The 18970-nt window shown below is 34.1% G+C and overlaps 1 protein-coding gene across 3 annotated transcripts in view; it reads right to left on the bottom strand.

Moving 5' to 3' along the window:
* Positions 1-4624: 4624 nt before the first annotated feature.
* LOC115447791 (protein Skeletor, isoforms B/C) overlaps positions 4625-18970 on the bottom strand; it is a 37662-nt gene continuing 23316 nt past the window's right edge. For 2 of the 3 annotated variants that reach the window (XM_037440078.1, XM_037440080.1), the window contains exons 4-16: positions 18456-18567; positions 16194-16412; positions 14657-14857; positions 12435-12527; positions 11764-11894; positions 11150-11262; positions 10388-10596; positions 9544-9685; positions 8962-8994; positions 8391-8514; positions 7783-7913; positions 7060-7223; positions 4625-6458 (exon numbers count right to left, since the gene is read on the bottom strand). In XM_037440078.1, the coding sequence (XP_037295975.1) occupies positions 6285-6458; positions 7060-7223; positions 7783-7913; positions 8391-8514; positions 8962-8994; positions 9544-9685; positions 10388-10596; positions 11150-11262; positions 11764-11894; positions 12435-12527; positions 14657-14857; positions 16194-16412; positions 18456-18567 (1846 nt within the window). In that variant the 3' untranslated portion in view covers positions 4625-6284. The remainder of the gene's footprint in view (positions 6459-7059; positions 7224-7782; positions 7914-8390; positions 8515-8961; positions 8995-9543; positions 9686-10387; positions 10597-11149; positions 11263-11763; positions 11895-12434; positions 12528-14656; positions 14858-16193; positions 16413-18455; positions 18568-18970) is intronic. The other variant, XM_030175022.2, reaches the window with a different exon arrangement.

Raw genomic sequence — 18970 nt, forward strand, 5'->3', positions numbered from 1 at the left:
AAGAAATCAAAATTCTACCATAATCTACCACAATCTGTTTTTTAATATTTTTACTCTTACCTTTCGAACTCTTTGGAAAGGTAATTTATGCGAATGTTTGGAATTTATATTTCTGCCATACGATTTTTAGTTTTTCGATTTACTGTACTTACCTGAAACATAAATGTTATTTTTATGACTACGATTGTATATTGTATAACAGTCTGGAACGGCATAGGCATAGCAAAATAAAATACATCAGTAATAACACGAAACATTGTTTCTGCTTCGTGAATAATCACGTTGGCAAATTGCAATAAATATTTACTCTCCCCGTATATAAATGCAGATTTTACAAGTAGTAACTCTTCATTTTGTCTCCTTAAAACGAAGAAAAGTGCTTATTATAGTAGTTTAACTTAAGCTATATGTAAATAAAAATCTAAATTCACTTTAGGAAAAGGTCTTTATTGTCAAAGTTTATTATAAATTACACAAAAAATTAACAGCAATTTATTGTTGAAAACTTTACAAATTTGAGTTTACAAAGAGGTATTATATACAATGAAGCCGTCTGTAAAAAGCGACAAAACACTATCTGTTATAATTATTAACTATGTAATGAAAAAATTGTGCTTTGTAAAAAATACAATGACGTATGCCATTTTTATAATGAAACAATTATTATTGTCGTAACACACCTTAAACAACACGTATTACATAATTATGTACATAATTATACTACTGATACTGTGTTAATAAGTCACATTCTCTGAATTATGTAAAGGTAAGAAATAACATAGAAAATTAATCATCGCTTTTACAGGGTTGTCCTGAGACTGCCTAGTTTGACCTGTGCGTCTTGTCCTAATAATAAATATCTACTTACGATACTAACACTTTCTTGTTGCTGTCATTCAATTAAATATTATATTGCGTTGTCTTTAACGAAATATGACATTATCCATTTTTGTAGTTATGATTTTTTTTTTCGAAATATAAAACAATATTTCTATATAATGATAAATCATCATACGACTCATATGAGTTTTGCGGTAACATAATATATTGTTGTCTCAATTTAAAAGCGGCTAAGTTTACTCGTAACGATAAATTTTAAAATATTTCGATCGAAATATGTAAAAGGCGATTATAGTTTATTTTGTGTATTAAATCTCACTTACATTCTCAAACTCGATATAATTATTACAATTCCAACATAAATATGTAACGATATGTAGTTTTATCTCAATTACTGCAAATAGGTATACGTATCGAGAGTAGTAAGAAAGCGATAAATTAACTTTTAGAGATTATTCAATATGGAAATTATTATTTTGCTAATCTATAGAATTATATTTAAATTCACGCATTTATAATTGAACTGTATATTGTATATGTATCTATAACTTTACAATAAGTATTTAACTATTAATAAAATTCTTACAATTAACAGAAATTTGTGCATAACATCTACAACTACGAAGTGTAAAATGTAATTATTCTATAATTCAATTTTCCTAATTATGATTAGTAGTTTAATGTGTTCAGAAATAATTTCTCTATTACTAAATATTTCGCTGTTCTGAAGACCAGTGACAATGTAAACTGAATAAAGTTTACACAGTATGACGAGGACATATTACGGCTGGTAGATGTTTTCCAAGTAATTTTGGAATAAGCTCGTTAATTTTATAGTGAAAGATTAAAAAGGGTGATTTCGATGCTAAGTTTTAAGACTATTCTCATTATCTTTTCAGTTTTTAAGGATATGTAGTACAATGCTAAAATTAATTTAACAGTAGAAATAAATCACTGGTCTTTAAAAGCAACCATTTCAATCACACGTTAATAAACACCTTCTTTTTTCAATTATTGTCAGTATTACTAATATTTAATGATAACATTAGGCTCAGGTAGTGCGTTTAACGCACTTTTAGATGACAGGCAACAAGTAGGAAATAGTGGGAAATCTTTTAACATGTGTCTAGGTTACTTCTTCACTTATAATAAACAGCACAACGAAGTTGTATTAGTATTACACAGGTATAATTTTAGTTTGTGCCATGTAAGTATAAAACATATTAATTAAAATAATTATAAAAGGAAACAACTTAAAAATAGATTTTCATGTATCATATAATTTTAAAATAGTTAAGATTGCACCACTTTTTTAATATTAGTCAATCTAAGCCATTTTACCTTAAAAAATATCGACATGACAAATTTACTCTGAAATTGATGCAGATTGAAAAAAATGCACAGAATTTCTGAAACTTCTTATTAAATTATATTAAATATAATCAAGAAGGGCCATTTCATATAGCAATACGATGCGATTGTATAATTTCTAGCAAATAAATTATAATTATTAACGTTATTATTTCTAAGTTGTTATCAAATTGTGACAAAAACTGAGATTTCATTACCAAAATATAATACTTATTGACTTATCCTATACATTAAAATGTTTTCCCTTTCACTGTGATGGTTTTTATTTCGTTCATTGGTAAGTCCTAAAATTATATTAAGAATATAGCACAGTATTGGAATAAGATTAATGTATTTAATTTGATTATTTTGTTAGCCTTTCGGCACGCAAGAATATAGATTATAATTTGTATTTAACAATGCCAATACTTTTGATAATAATGTTTGGTAAGATTGTATAGATGCAAAATTTGTAGAATCATTATGTATTACAGATACAATATATTTATTCCTTGTCATATTATAAGTATATACAGTCATTTCATAAAATAACATATTTAAAAATAAACAATAATTATTATAATAGTACTAGTTTTTAATTACCAAAAAAATCCGTTATTACTGAGCATATATTTAACAAAAAAAAAAAAATAACAACAATACTAAGTATGTCATAAAATATAAAAAGAACATTTTTAGCCAAAAGTTAAACTGTTTCATGAGTTATGGTTTTCTAGTATCCAATAGTTAATTCATACATCTTAATAGTTTTTACTGCATCCATTTGTCAATAAGTAAACAATAATCATGTTTTGCTAATTTAGCATTCATTGATGAGTGTCATTCGGAGGTGTGATCGACATAGTATTTGTTAATTACCACGTGTTATGTCTATAATTTTATATAGGATTTATGAAGATTTTAACACGTCTTGGCATTGTCATCTGCTTATAAAGAAAAAATCTGACAGCATATTTACTATGCCTTAGGTACCTCTTCTAAATTCCCAATTCTTTTTTTGGTAATTAATACAATAAAAAATATTCATGTAGTATAAATAGGGAGAGGGATAAAAAAACAATGTATAAAAACTACTACTTACTACTAAATTATTTACTATGGTAACAATCATGGTAAACGTCAAGCAAAAAACTTTCAATGAATAGCGCGCCATAAAATAAAGCAATACATTACAATAACGATATAATATTATATTAAAATTGTATTTATAATAAGCTTACTTCTTCATTCGGGGCCGAATAAATTTTTAATTTAAAAAGAAATTCAATAGAGCACATAATTTTAAAATTTTTGGAGTTGTTTTATTGGTTTTAATAATTTTGGAAGAAATTTGTTCAGTTAAAGTTTGTTTTGTTTAATTATTTTGTACGTAATATTTATATTGTAAATAGAATATTAGTTTTACCTACTTATTTAATTCAATTAAATAAGTAGGTACATTATTAAAAACTATGAAATATTCTCAGCAAAAGTCGTTTATATATGAATTAGTATCATTAGGTATAATAATGTTTAAAACAATACTGAAAATAACAACATACTTATTTTAGCACTTTTGCTTTAATTTTTTAAGTAAAATTGTCTGCAATTCACAAAATGATGTACCTATTAATTAAGTATATACTTATCTATCGACTGAGTGCTTGTAGGCTTTTCGTGTAATTGTATAATATACCAGAGTTTTGTTAATTTTTTTACCTTTTAACGCCATTTTTCCTTTTATGCTCATCAAAAGAAAATTTTTGTAGGTCTCTACTAACCTAACTTCAAAGTTAATTCATTTTTATTCCTTTCTATGTCAGAAGTTTTCGCTGTCTTAAGCTATCAGTAGAAAAGTCCAGTAACTTTATTTTCAATTGTATTTCCCTTATTAGGTATAATAAATTCATAGTATACAAGTGTACAATTCATAGTCTGTAACAATTTTTTCTTGGGAACAAGTTTCTTCCAAATATTAAATAATGCAGAGGTTTTAAAATATTCTTGTAATTGCTGATATGTCATCTCAGCATCTGATTCTGCTTTGAATACTTAATTTATGGATGGCCCCGTCCCAAACCCGTTACCCTGCCTTTAAAAAATAATTATAAATATATATTTTATCTTATATAATTAATACAATTAAATAGACGTGATTATTGTCATTCGTCCTGGATTATACTAAGATACTTATATTTATAATTATGTAAACAGCCCAAAAAAGTTAATGTTTTATTGTCATTATTTCAAATTCACACCATTTTCAAAACAATAGCATTAAAGTAGATCATTCGTTCTTTACAGATCGTAAATATTGTAGCAAAGAAATTGCCACATTTTCTAGATCATTATTGTCATACACACCATAATGGACTTAATTCTAAAATATAACAAGAAAATTTTATTTTATACCAAAGTTATTGTCGTTTTTTTCCGTAGCAACATTTATTTTTGACATTTGATTTTTTTATCGATAGTTCAGAAACACTTCGCAATCAATTCCAATCAATATAATAATATAATTATTTTAAATAATAAATGATGCGTAACCTTTTCAGATGTAATAAATGCGATATATAATGCTATAAAAATTATTGTGTAATATTTATATTTGTTTTGTTATTGTCCTTCACATATCTATGTTTAGTCGAATTAGGCATAACGTAGGGCTCTTTTCCGTATCCTATAAAAATATTGTTACCAATCTGAAAAGTCTTTGAATGGTTTAGGTACTGTTCTGCTTTAATTGTTAAATCACAATTTAAATAAGTTGAGCAGCCATTCATTAATATTGCTTTGTGTGGTCATTATACGACATGACCTGCAAGACGAACTAGAAGAGGAAAAATATATACCATTTAACTCCCTTCCACAATTATTTAAGAATAAGGTCGAACAAACTTACTTGCTCAATATCTCTTTTGTACAAGCAAGCACGCATGATGGACGATAATAAAAAGAATGGTACCCATCACCTTAGGTGCTTGCTCGGCTGCTAGTTCATTGAATTTGAAAAGTTGTAATTATTACATGGAATAATTACAACTTTTCATACCTTAATATGTATTCTAAGTACTTTAAACAATTGATAGATTTCTCCCTAACCGAATTTCGACCACGGCGGTCGATCTCAACGGAGATCATCCAAGTACGCAGGAGATATTATAGTGTACAAATGTGTGTGCAATACACAGGTGCACTCTCTGTTCCTTCATTCTCATAGTCCAGTGAGACGGCAATGCGACATGACCTGAGAAAGATCAGGCGTAGGACGAACAGTTTTATGAATTTATAAATTTATGACAACTTCCTAACTCCGAGCTGCGACTTAATTTTTTAAGATGGAAAAACCCAGTCACATTTATTTTGGCCCAAATCTATCCATCAAATTCTCGTCATTCCAAAATCTGTCCTACATCTAAGTATAATTTAAATATAATATCAGTAAAATATTAAATTGTAGATATAAGTTTCAGCCAGCTATAAGCTTGAAAAACAGTAAAATCTTTAAAATGATCTAAAACTACTATAAATATATCAACGACAGATAAATACACTTGAATGTTCTGGAAAGGCCACGCATCACATTTTACGATATCTACTACAAGGTTCCAAAGCCTACATTAATTAAGAGATGCGTAACACGCATTCAGTGATTGATATGAAATTGATATCGTGTAAGATTGACGTGGTTACCCAATTTATTACCTGTACAGAGGAAATGCGGCGAGTTTCGTTCATGATAGTAGAAACAATGTACATATACATGGTAATTAAACTGTTTTAAAACACCATTGTATTATTTTTATTAATTTTTGGTGTCATAGTATTGTGTAAAAAAAAGGTAGGTAATTTTTCAGAGATCTTGTTCAAAAGGTAGCATTTACTGCCATGTTTCTAATTTCTCTAATACCTACCCCTATTTTTAAATTATGTTATTGAAATCTTTTATTTTCCATAATTACTTAGGACAATAAGTTAAATTGTCTTAAATGCCAAATTGATAAGGAGGTATTTTTTATAATATTCTCATCGAATTACAAAATATAAAATCTTTTTCAAACGAAACTCGCCGCTTGTTACCGAACGAATCCTTATCTGGCAGCCATGTTGCGTAGAGCTGTCATAATGACAAGCGGAGAGAGAGCTGACAATGGCGGGAAAGTTGTCGCCGTGTTCATCCGAGCCTTCTGGTCCCCGGGCATTGGGACTGCCGTGCCTGGGTCCACCACGTGGATCTTCCAACCGAGGTTATTGTGTGTGTAGCACTGTAACAAATATTTATATTTTCGTTTTGGACCTTATCATCGGGGTTGATTTATGCGCGCAAATCAATACATGATTACTTAATATAAGTACTTAACATAATTATTATTGGCCTTGAGACGAAACGAAATTTTATTTCTTTAATTTAAGTTGTGCTATAGTAATAACTATTATTGTTACCATTAATTTATCAATACGACCAAAAGTGTTAGGAACAATTTTTTTTTAAGTTTTGCAAGAAATAGATAGTCCAAATAGTGATGCCGCGCTGTAGACATTTTTGTCTAACTACCTACTGTGGGTTTCTAAGTACAGCTGGAGTTGAGAGGGGATGTCTTTAATGGCTTGCGTATTTTTTTTATTTTTCTGTCCTTTTTTGAAGCTCTATAAACGATATCATCGAGTTATTTGTAGGGTAATATGGAAGGTTATAATTATAGTGGGTAGATAATAAAATCCAGTTTTGTCGAAAACTTAGTTTTGATATTTGCGCTTTAAACCTTTTTTTCCAATCTCCATTACTTTTTTAAACACCAATGCATTGTTGGTATTTACGCCCCGAGTAATCCGTCTACTGACGAAATAAATTGCTGACATCCCTACCTGGTAGTAGACAAGGTCGGGAGTCTCGTGCGCGACAGTCCAGTTGAGCGCGGCGGGCTCGCCGTTGTTGCACTCTAGCTGCAAGGTCTGCATGTACTCCTCGAACGTCTCCGCTTTCGCCCACTGGTCCACCGTCTTGTGCGTCCACTCGCAGTACCGACCCACTGCGACAAGCATTACACGTATGTTCTATAAATGTCAATGTGGTGAGAACGCTGACAGTTTATGGCAAAAATGCAAATTATTATGTGAAATTATGAAATAGGTAAACCAAATCGCTGTAATGTCGGAGTAAGTAATGAGATGGCGTAGTTATACTGCATGCGCGGTACGGCAGCGCTCTGAGGTCCTGGGTACGAATTCCGGGTCGGGCAAAATGATATTTGAGTTTTTCTGTTCACTGTTCAGTATGAGCCTGGAGGCTGGAATATCGGCCGAATATTACGATAGGCTCGCACTTTATCACTTCATGAGCCGAAACACACTTGGCGAAAAGTGGGTGCCCTGGTTGCGCCTCGGCATACCCCCTTGGGGATAAATGCGTGATGTGTGTTTGTTTGTTTGTTCTGTAGATAAAAAATCAGTCATCTCTACAAAAAAAATCGGTATATTATTATTAGGTTTTAACTTATTCCCTTTGATACTTATGAAAACATATTTCTAAATTCTAATCAATGTATTGTGTTGTTGGAAAAATATTTCCTTGTATAGAATTTCCCATACCAGCCGTGGGATACGGGTATCCCTCGTTGTCGTAGGCGACGCCGGCGAACACGCGCTGCTTGCGTTGGTCCTCTTCCTTCTTCTGGCCGAACCCGCCTTCGGACGAGTCGCTTATGTAGAACGGATGGTATCTGCAATGACAAGGCACATTTAAAATACCAATATTATGTATAATGAGGGAAAACATAACACATTAAAACGGACGACACATCGACGAGATTTTATTTTGTTTCTTTAATTTTTTTAACAAAATAATAAATCTCGTATTTATAGTGATTCGTATTTCTTTTAACTAAAGTTTTAAAAAAATGTTAACTGTCAATCCCACTGTATCGTGGTGTTGCTCTGGTGGTAAAAAATCCTGGTTACCTACGTTTGATTACCTTTTTTGGATCATCAATATCATTCGTCTTACTTTGATGATCATAATTTGATTATCAAGGTATTGATCCTGTATGCGGGGTCATTTTGACACCACATACTAGCAACGACTATTCACTCCTGGTGCTTTTGCTTCCTTTACGACCTAGCTTATCGTTAATTCTACGGTTCCTCTAGCAACCCTGTCATTAGTTCTATGGCTCCCTTGAGAGAATAAGTGTACTTACTTGGCTGGATTGGTTCTGTCATCGCCGCCTTCGACAAAGAACGTGTACGTCTTCCCTCGCTCCACGTAAATCTCCGGGATGAGCTGGTCGTTGATGTACCACGCGATGCCCCACGATGGGTGACCTGGTATCAAAATAGCTATTGATAAATCTTTTGAAGAATGATTTATATATTTATTAATCATTTTTATATTTCCTAAATTCTTTAATATGCCAATATCTTTTTTTGCAAAATACAAAAATTGTTTTTTCATAAAAGAGCTACGTAGTGTTTTGTGCCACAGTTCTGGATAGAAGTTGGTACAGGTGTAACGAATCCAGACGAACCCTCGCACACAAAGTACCACATTCTACATAGCAGGGGCAAAGGATCCATATAACCCTATTCCTGCCAGCTTCTCTTTATTTACGATTTATGTAGAATATCATTATCATTAGGACACAGGTATTTATGTTTATTAGTATCTATATATTGTGTCGGTTTACGTTTTCGTTTTGTGTCGGTTTAGTTCACCTCTCGCCACTGCTATCTAGTAACTACTAAAAATATTACATAATATTTTATAGTTACCGAAAGGTAGGAATCCATCAATAATGTCGTGGTCTGCATGCAAACATTTAAGTTATTTTAGAGTCGTGTTGTGTCCAAATGCCAAATCATAATCCACAAAAAATAATAAGAGAAATAAAGTTTCTGTGTTTTAACTGATAGTTACTTTCTATTATCTATAGTATAAATGGGTAAGAAACTGTTCCTTCGTTCATGAGAAGCTGCTGAAGTTATGATGATCATTATTTTTATTCTTTTCTTTAATTACACCTTTTAGAAACGATCGACTGTCGACTCCTTGTAAAAACCATGTATAGATAACTTAAAGATCGAGTAAGTACTTAATAATAATAAAAAAAAAAATTAAGCTTTATTTAATTCCATACAACGTACGATAAATTGATTCTGATTATTAAATAGAATAACATTAATTTTTATTTTTTTACATTGATGATAAAATTATAATATTAAAACTAAATTACGAGTAAGTACTTAGAGAACATTAATAATTATTAGCAACTTTTTCCATAAATGACTTTCATGAAGTGCTACGAAAAGACCTAACGTATCATTATCAACACTAGTAACAACAGCCATAGTTACCGGTAACAGGCGTGTAGCCGCGCTTGCCGCCGGCGGGTCCGATCCTGGCGGTGAAGTTGGTGAGTCCGGAGAGCACGCGCGGCGCCCACGGCTGCGGCCCGCGCTCGTCCAGCTCCGCCAGCCCGATGCACGTGTTGTCGTTCTGGGGGACGGGTCACGATGTTACGGGTTTAGATCGTTATTATAGGAAGAGGAGATTTTTTTTTGGTATCAGACCCCGCTAACACCGGGAGAAACCAGCGAATGGGATACTAGAATACCCTGGCTTAACGTCTGCAAAGCCCTGGAGGAGGAGTTCAGGAAGGAGAAGGAACCATCTTAGGATGGGCGGAAGGGAGAAGGAAGGGAGATGTTCGCAAGCCCTTATAGGCTCAGTGTGAATTTGGCAACTAAGAGGTATACATATTAAACTGTGTGCCTAGGGCCACGATAAATGTCCCTCCGTGCATGAGTGTGCATTCGATGTGGAGACCGAACGCACAAGAATTGCTTCGAGGAAGACAGTAGGAGAGTTATCATAGTTTAACTGCTTCGAAAAAAGGATCTGATGGTCGTCATTGATCGTCAATATCCAAATGCTGGATACATTCTGAGTTTAGCCTGTGTTGTTCCATTGTGAAAAGAGGTTTATGTGTGTGGAATTGGGTTTTGTCAGGCTTTGGTTTTCTCGTTATCGGTAGAGGTAATAGTTGTACCTTGCGTAATTTTACTGTTACCCTATTTATCGCTCATCGTCTACAGACAAAACTTTCCACAACACGGTTCTATGTTACAGAAGTGTGTTAGCTATTAATAGATTGTCTACAGCAAGGTTTACAGAAACGCGTTTCTTTCATAGACTCACCGTAGCTCCGAAGTCGAGTTGTACATCATGCCTGGTTGTGTCCATGAAGGAGTGAGCGTTTGCCTCGAGCTTCGAGTTCAGGGGTCCGAAGGCCGCGATCACCGACTGAGACCTGGATGTGAGTATTTCTTTGTCCTTCGAGGATTCTTTGGCGGCGAGTGGACGGCGGTACGTTATTGTGGTTATCCCGTTTTTCTGGCTGCCAGATACTGGGTAGAAAGAAGACGAAATATAATTACCGTGTTGTATTAGAAATTATGGATATCCGTGTATTCCAAACGATTATCGCAGGAAATGAAAGCTATTTTATAAGAGTAAAGGCCTTTCGTTTATCATGCACATCTAATGCCGCAAGTCGGTAGCAGGTGGCAGGTTGGTCGTACGTGGAGCTTCGAACATTACTTCTTACTGTTCTATTGTAGGAGTATATTCAGGAATAGTATACAAATACAAAAAAAACGTCTCTGTTTTTGTTGTCGTATCTCCCCAAATGCCAAACATCGTATACTAAGGTGTCAAATCTGCCATAATGGCCCACGTTACTGTCGCGTTTCGGAATCAGCCTGTGTATACCGGGCTTCAAACAGACCGGTATTATTATGTCGACTGGTCAGATATAAACATCTCTCTTCACTCAAAGTGTTAGTAGTAGTGTTGGTAAGTGGAATGGGGTCCAGATAGTGACCATACCACCATACCATCTAGTGCAGTTGGGTCAGATTGCCGTGCATTTAAAAAAATATGTGATGCAGTAATACTGACCGACGACTACATCGTTGCTGCCGCCGAGCTTGTGGTCGGGACACACGCCGCGCTCGCCGTCGCACTGCGCCAGGTGCGTGATCGTGTAGTCCGACGCTTTGGGCTGGTTGCCTCTGGAATACGTTAAATGGCATTCTATAATCTCTTCTATCTTATTTGAAAGGTTTTATGGCTTATTTATTTTAAGCGGATTTTGGTATGTAATTATTTTCTGCTAGATTTTAGCTAAGATAAATTTTAAGTCATCTTCCCTGTTCTATTGCCCAGGTAACTTCGTAATGTCTGTATCTGCCGCCACGTAGCAGCATGCATAACTGTATTCCGATGTGAAAGATATTAAAGTTACTAAGTACAATTACTGGCTTTATGAGACTTGACTTCTTATGCTATTGTTTATGAGCGATTGTATCGCATAGACGAGCGGCGAACTCGTTACTTCAATTAACATGGATACGAAATATGCTGTTTCTACATGCCACTGGCAATGTTGAATAATTAACAAATTATAATCTATACCAAAAAGTCAACTAATAAATCCATATCTATCAACTAATAAATCAACTAGTAAACCAAACAATGTTTAGGTACATACAAGTGATAAGAAGCTTCCTTACTTGGAGTCCCAGTAGGCTACGACGACATCAGCCCCCAGCATGGCGGGCCGACCTTCAGCCCCAGATATCCCAAACGACATGTACTGGTCTTTGCGCAGACGCGCTGATAGTGTTATCTGGACTTGGTCGCCCTGTGAACATGGTAGAAATTTGGTTTAGAAGTGATAATTTCTTGAATGTTTTTTGCTTTCTTGGGGTTTAGTATTGGGGCTGTTTGTGAAATATGAAAAATACGTTGTAAATTTAATGAACTCTTGAAACTAATCTGGCACTTCAGCCATTTTAAGTTATTTAATATCGGAAAACATATGGATGTAGAATCAAGAGTGATAATTTTTGGTAATTTTCTAAGAATTTATCAAAAATATTATAATCATAAACTTTTTTTGTTAACTCTTTACCTGATCCTTGCAACCACCTTAAATGGAATACGTGGAAAATGGAAATTTTTAATCAATCAAATTATATTAAACCATCAGATATTCATTATTTTTATTAACAAAACATAAAAAATAGGTAAGCTTATTAAAAATACTGTTAATGAATGTCCTACTAAATAAACTACTATTCTACTAAAATATTGTTTAATTGGCAATCGCCAACGTCATTTTTCAAACACAGAACAGATTTAGAACATTCCTTTACTAAAAATAAAAAGTAAATTAAATTACCTGCACTTCCCATCGGACTTGCAGCCTTTTATCGAGAATCTCTTTGCAATTATTAGTCGTTGTGTAAGGAGTTTGCGATGTGGTAGAGCTTGTCTGTAACATGGCCATCATGTTAGTCATATTCATAAATAACAATCATTCATTCGCCGCAATCGGATACAAGAAACGTAAATATGTAAACAAAAACGTAAACATATATTAAGTTTTTCTATAAAATAATGTTTCTTCTAAAGAATTACGATAAAGTTAATTACAAAAACTGCGAAAATTATTTTCCTTTCTCAATCAGTTTCAGTAGTATGTATATACCATTTCATTGAGAAAAGCGAACTAAATTAATTATACCTTCAATACCAAGTTCGTAGAGTATTCATAGACAAAAAGTTATATGCAATTAGTAGGAAAATGAAAGAAACATGTGTAAGTTTCCACTTACCGGATTATACCACCACGGAGGCTGTTAAAAGACATCCAAAACATTTCCAAAGGCAAGCAGAGAAAAACAAACAAACATGCCATTTATGTTAGTTACATTACATATTTATTATAACTCCATAGGAAGACATATAGTATAGATGTATATAGATTTATAAAATATATTTATATTGCATATAATGTATTAAATATTTTATGTTGTAAGTACAAATAACTTATTTGCAAAATATTACGTATTTTTCTTACACACTAAACTTAAAAAATAAAACCAAATTCTAAATTAAATGCATAGTATACCCAATTTAAATTTTTTATAACATATTTGATTCCTAATTTATTCTGCAAATAAGTTAAAATCCATGAAGCCAATCCAATGAAAACCAATTAGGATGAGATGAAGGTGGTTTCTTTACCACCAATTTCTGTGATTTAATGTTACGATGATTTGATTTTTTCCGATTGCCCTGTGGAGAGAATTCATAAACTAAATAACTAAGTAAAACATAGAAATAAATAGATATCCTGTAAAGAAGTTTATTATTTTAATCCCGGCAAGCTGTTAAAATTATTAGTAACATATGATAGAAAATGTTTATAGCAATTAATATTTTTGTAGTGGTAGAGAATGTACGTCAATGAGTGGCAGCATCAACCATAATGAATACTGATTTTTACTAGTGGTCAAAAGTACGTACTGTGATATATACGATGCGTTTGATCGTAATATTCATTAAAATAATACAAGTCATAACCGCACGACTTATTCAATTCCTAAATGGATAGAGTGCGAGCTGCTGAGTACTGCTTACCTCACAGTGTAAGCAAGTAATAGTCGCCACAGATCTTGAGCACACTGCCGCGTGGTGGGAGAAGTTTGAGCATATGCGTATAACAACAAAAAATCCAAAGCATGCGGTATATGCTCAAGATGTTTGGCGACTATTATAATTTGGATTCAGTCACGCTAAAGAGAATAGATGCAATAACACAGCTATAAAATAACATTATGGACGGGTGGGAAATGTCAAGACACCAACTTTCTAATCTTTACGCAAAAGCGTGCGAACGTCGTGTCGGCTTTTGCTTTATCACAATTGAAAGAATGTCAATAACGAGTGAAAAGGAACGTTACTTGTTAGCAAGCTTCTAATTAACTCGCAATTTTAATTCGTGCAAGAAAACAAGATTAATCGCTCTCTTGATGTTAACAGACAATGAAACGGATTTTTTTTTTCAATAGCTACCCTAATTCGAATTACAAGGCACTGGAATGAACTCGTCATCCTAAGAAATCATAAGTCTCAAAATCGTGTAACTATCCTGGCTGTGGACCCTCTCATACAAAGACATTAAGAGATGAGAGTAATTTCCGAAACAGTCTAACAACGCTGCACCGTAGCCATCAGATGATTTTTACAAACCTTTCTATTCTATTCTCTATCGACAGTTTTTTTCTTGTCATTGCCATACATTTTTGTTTTCTATAAGCGTTAATGATAGTAGAATGACATTTTGACTAAAACTCTACCAGCTCGCGCCATGAACCCCATTAGTATCGACCAGTGGCGAAGAGTTCATATAACCAGATTTCTACCGACTTCCTGTAATTATTATTTATTTATGTAAGTATTTCCTCTTACATCTAGTTTTACAGGATAAGATAACCTAATACAGTAGTGTACATTTTTATTGATTTTTTTTTTTTTTTAGAACGATTTGTAGCTTTCCCTTTCAGAAAATTTCGCCCTCGCCACTGGTATCGACAGCACCCATCCCAAAAAACTCACAGTGATCTTCGTCTGTCCCAGCGCTGGTGGTACGTCCAAGTCCTTGGGTATGTACACATGGCCGAAGTTGTGCCGGTACTCCACGCACCACACGGCTAGCCAGTCGATGTCGTACGCTGTCAACTTGCCTGGCAACTGGATCTCGATGTCCTCGCCTTGGTACCCTCGTAGAGGGTTGAGGGAACCTACTTCATTTGGCACCTGGAATTTGATGTTGTGACATTATTAGTATCGTAAAACATAAAAATAATTGTTTGTGAGTATTGGAATAAATGCCTTTCCATTTTCAGTCTTAATATTAGTGCATGATGAGACGATTTGCATTGTCATCATGTCTTAACAAGTCATTAGTTTTTTTTTGTCGGCACATGTAATGTATCCGTGACAAACCAATTAATGAGTCATTAAAATACTGTAAAGATCTTTACAATATGCTTAACCTTGATGTTTTTTTGTTAAAGGTACTTCAGCTGTATCAATGTAAGTACAAATAAAGTAACGTCATCCGTATAATTATAATGTGCTAGCTTTTGCTCGCGGCTTCGCCCGCGTGAAGGAGGTTTCTGGGATAAAAGGCCCGTTATATATTTTCCCGGGTTAGACAGTAGCCTAAAACTTTTCCAAGGTCTTAAACTATTTCCATACCAAATTTTATAAAAATTCGTTAAGTAAGTATTGAGAAAACCAATAACATACAGATAGACAGAAAAAGGACCTTTGTTTTATAATATGTACATATATATAGAAAGAATAGCACTACACATCTTCAAGGCAAGATTCAGATTTTTTCTAGGAATTTTAAAGCTTTTTTTCTTCTCTACGAAATTCTACATCCGGTTTTAGCTCTACTAACATCTAAGACCCTAATTTATTCAAAACTAGGTTTCGCTCGTGGCTGAAAGTATATTTCCAGAATAAACGGTCCACTGTATATGTAATTACATTAAATACATGCCCTATATTATATACTGCCCACGGTTGAGCACGAGACTCCTTTATTACTGACAGTGTTTCATACTTTAATCCACCACCTTGGCCTAGGGCGGGATGAGACATGACATGTCGCATACGTTCGAAAATCTTATAAAGAACCTCTCAGGTATACAGGATTCCTCATGATGTTTTCGTTTAACGTTAAAGCAAACGTTAGTTCACAAAGAATACACTAATAACTTTTTAGAAAAGTGAGAGTTGACTTTGGGTTTTGAACCTAAGAAGCTTCGTTTGTGTAAAATTATATTACGATTAAAAGTGGTCTTAATTTGAGTCCCGGACTTGGTCTATTTGAGTTATCCAAATCCATTCAATGCTTTCCAAGTTTACTTCCAACATCTAGACATACTTTCGGATTTCTAAGAGCAACACCAGTGTCTTGTCCATTCTTCTCTGGTGAGAACTGCTTTCCGAACTGGCGGTAGAGTTAATATAGACGGAATCTAAATAATGTATAACATTTTACGTGTTCAAATAAATCATTTCATTTCATTAATATCAGTAAGATCTGTAAGAAAGAAAACCAAATAAAATCCGTACTCACTTTAGTTCCAAAAGGATTAGGCTCTGACCCGTTGCCGACCCAGAAGTAGGCGTCGGGTCCAGCACCGTCGTAGTGCAGGTTCGGTATGTAGAAGGTCTTGGCGTCGAGCACGCTGATGTTGCCCGAGCGGAGGCCGTGCGCGAGTCGCTTGAACTCGGGCAGTACCCGCGGCCGCGGCGGGTCCAGCCCCGCGGGGATGAATACATCGCCGAAGTTCACCTGATGATATAATAATAATAATATCAGTAGTTCTGTATTATATACTGTCCCACTGTTGGGCACGGGCCTCCTCTACGACTGGGAGGGAATAGGCCTTAGTCCACCACGCTGGCCTAGTGCGGATTGGTAGACTTCACACACCTTCGAAATTCCTATAGAGAACTTCTCAGATGTGCAGGTTTCCTCACGATGTTTTCCTTCACCGTTAAAGCGAACGATAAATTCACACAACTAGGCTATCGCCGCTTTTCACCTGATGATAAATGTGTTGAACTATAAGAAAGTGTTGCCTATAAATTTATAGTCTGATGCATTTAAGGGCATGGCGATATCACTTCTGACAGACAAAAGTAAGCCGGTAATTTTTAATCGGTACTCTCGCTTTTTTTCGTTTTCTTCTTTGCATTCTCTTATAAAAATTACCAACACGTACCATACTTTCAGAGCCCCGCCTAGGGATTGTAGAAATCTAACTTATTTTTGAGTTTTGTATTTGTTTAGCTATTTACGTGGCTGACTACTTCTAGTTGAATTTTTCAGTTAGTTCGATAATACGATGTGAAATTTTGTTACATTAATTCTGATAAATATAATTTAAACGTAAGAGTGACTTTCCGAATTAAATCCCCATTATTGTCGTATTACGAATGAGTAAGCGATCTTATTGATGTGCCGGTGAACGGACGAATAGTGATGCACTAAATAAAGTTAACAGTATCGATATTTAAATAAATATTAAAGCTTTTACTTTAAAGTAATATGTCAAAAAAGTTGTAACATACACTTTACTTACTTATACCATTTAACATAGGATCAAAACATGTACCTGTTTCTAGACCTACAAGTAGTATTTTTTTTCGTTAAAATCTCTACTACTTAGAACCGTTAGTAATTAAGAATTGATTGATTTCTTGTGTCCTTAATCGCAAGCTATTTAACTTTGGCTTGGGTATGTTTAGATACTCCAAATTAAATATGAGTTCAATGATGTTGATCCATAATTTTTTCTGTTGGACGTATGATTTTGTTATGATTAAGCAAATTAAATGGAAAGCAAATAATTGTAAGCGGAAGAAGCCACGTTCCTATGAGCTACGTAGATATCAGGGTCAGCTAGTAAGACAAGTCGGTTTTAATCAGTCTCCTATCAAAGACAACCATCTGCCTCTGGGTAATCAATAAATAAAAAATAAATCAGACGGTCAAGAGACAACCACGGTGTTTCTTTTGGCCGACATAAAATTTTAACTCAATTGTTTATCACTTTGCCGTGAGAAGAAAAAAAATAGGAATATGAATCCAGGCCTAGTAAGATGTAAAATCGATATGAATACAGTGTTCGATAGACTTCCCTAAACCCCGACCCGGCGATGGTGGTGGAACGTCATATTTTGGCGGGAAACCGTCGCGCCTGCGCGTCACCGCGATCGATATACCGTTTCGGCTGTCAGCCCGTGATGCATTGGCCTTTGTGCAAATCTTTAATTTATAAACTTGGTCAAAATATATTTTATGATTTTGAACAGCGTATTTTTTTATTGTATTTTTTAAAAGAGATTATTTGAATATGACATAAGTTAATTATAATATAAGTACCGTACGAAATATTATTTACAAAATAGGTATTATGTTACGGTTACAGTATATCAAAAAATCAAGGAAGGTTTTGCAATATCTCGACCCTAAATATTAGGCATTGTATAGTTTCTTTGGCTATAAAAAACGACATATAAATCAATATCCTTTCTAAAAAATATAACGATAAATATTCTCTTAATTTCCAGAATATGGCTATCAACTAGGAATCTAGAAATTTAACCCATATGATAATAGGTTTGCATCTTATCACATCATAGGACGGTCCACATATGGTAAAAAGTGGATGACCGGTTAGTGGTTACAACTCTGCCTACCCTTTTAGGGATAAAGGCGTGACGTAAGTTTGTTTTGTATATGGCTGATGTGAACTCCAACCTAGTATCGCCAGGCCCAACTCTTCGAGTACTTATATACCAAACTTGTATTAGATAAGCAAGTACTCACGGTAAACCTCCTGCACCACACGCTCAGCCATTTGATGTCCCGCAGCCGCTTGCCCGCCGGCAGCCGCAGTAGGATGTCAGAATTCGAGTGCGCTAACAAGATTGGCGGGTCTCTGAAAAACACACTCAACATGACCTGTGTGAAGTTAGCAAGTGAGTTTAATATATAATTTTTTTTATATTGCCAAAGGATTGTACTAGGTTAGTACCGGATTGTACCGTTTTTTATTTTGTTTGTACCTTATAGGGCTAGGAGATATGGTGTACTGAAAGTTTTGTCAATCAACGCCTTGAGTATAGTAACATAAACTCGCGGTATTTGCAAACCAAGCATCATTTTAATGATTTTATAACTGAATATAATGAAGGAATACGTCTCTCAGTGGTAAAATACCTCTCTAACATGGTACAATCCGAAATGAGGGAGTATACACGACGGAAATGCACGAAATTGGTAGAAAATTATTATTTATAAATAAAGTACGGCCATTTTCAAATAAATAATTATTGTGATGA

The sequence above is a fragment of the Manduca sexta genome, chromosome 18 (genome assembly GCF_014839805.1).
Source record: "Manduca sexta isolate Smith_Timp_Sample1 chromosome 18, JHU_Msex_v1.0, whole genome shotgun sequence".
NCBI lineage: Eukaryota > Metazoa > Arthropoda > Insecta > Lepidoptera > Sphingidae > Manduca > Manduca sexta.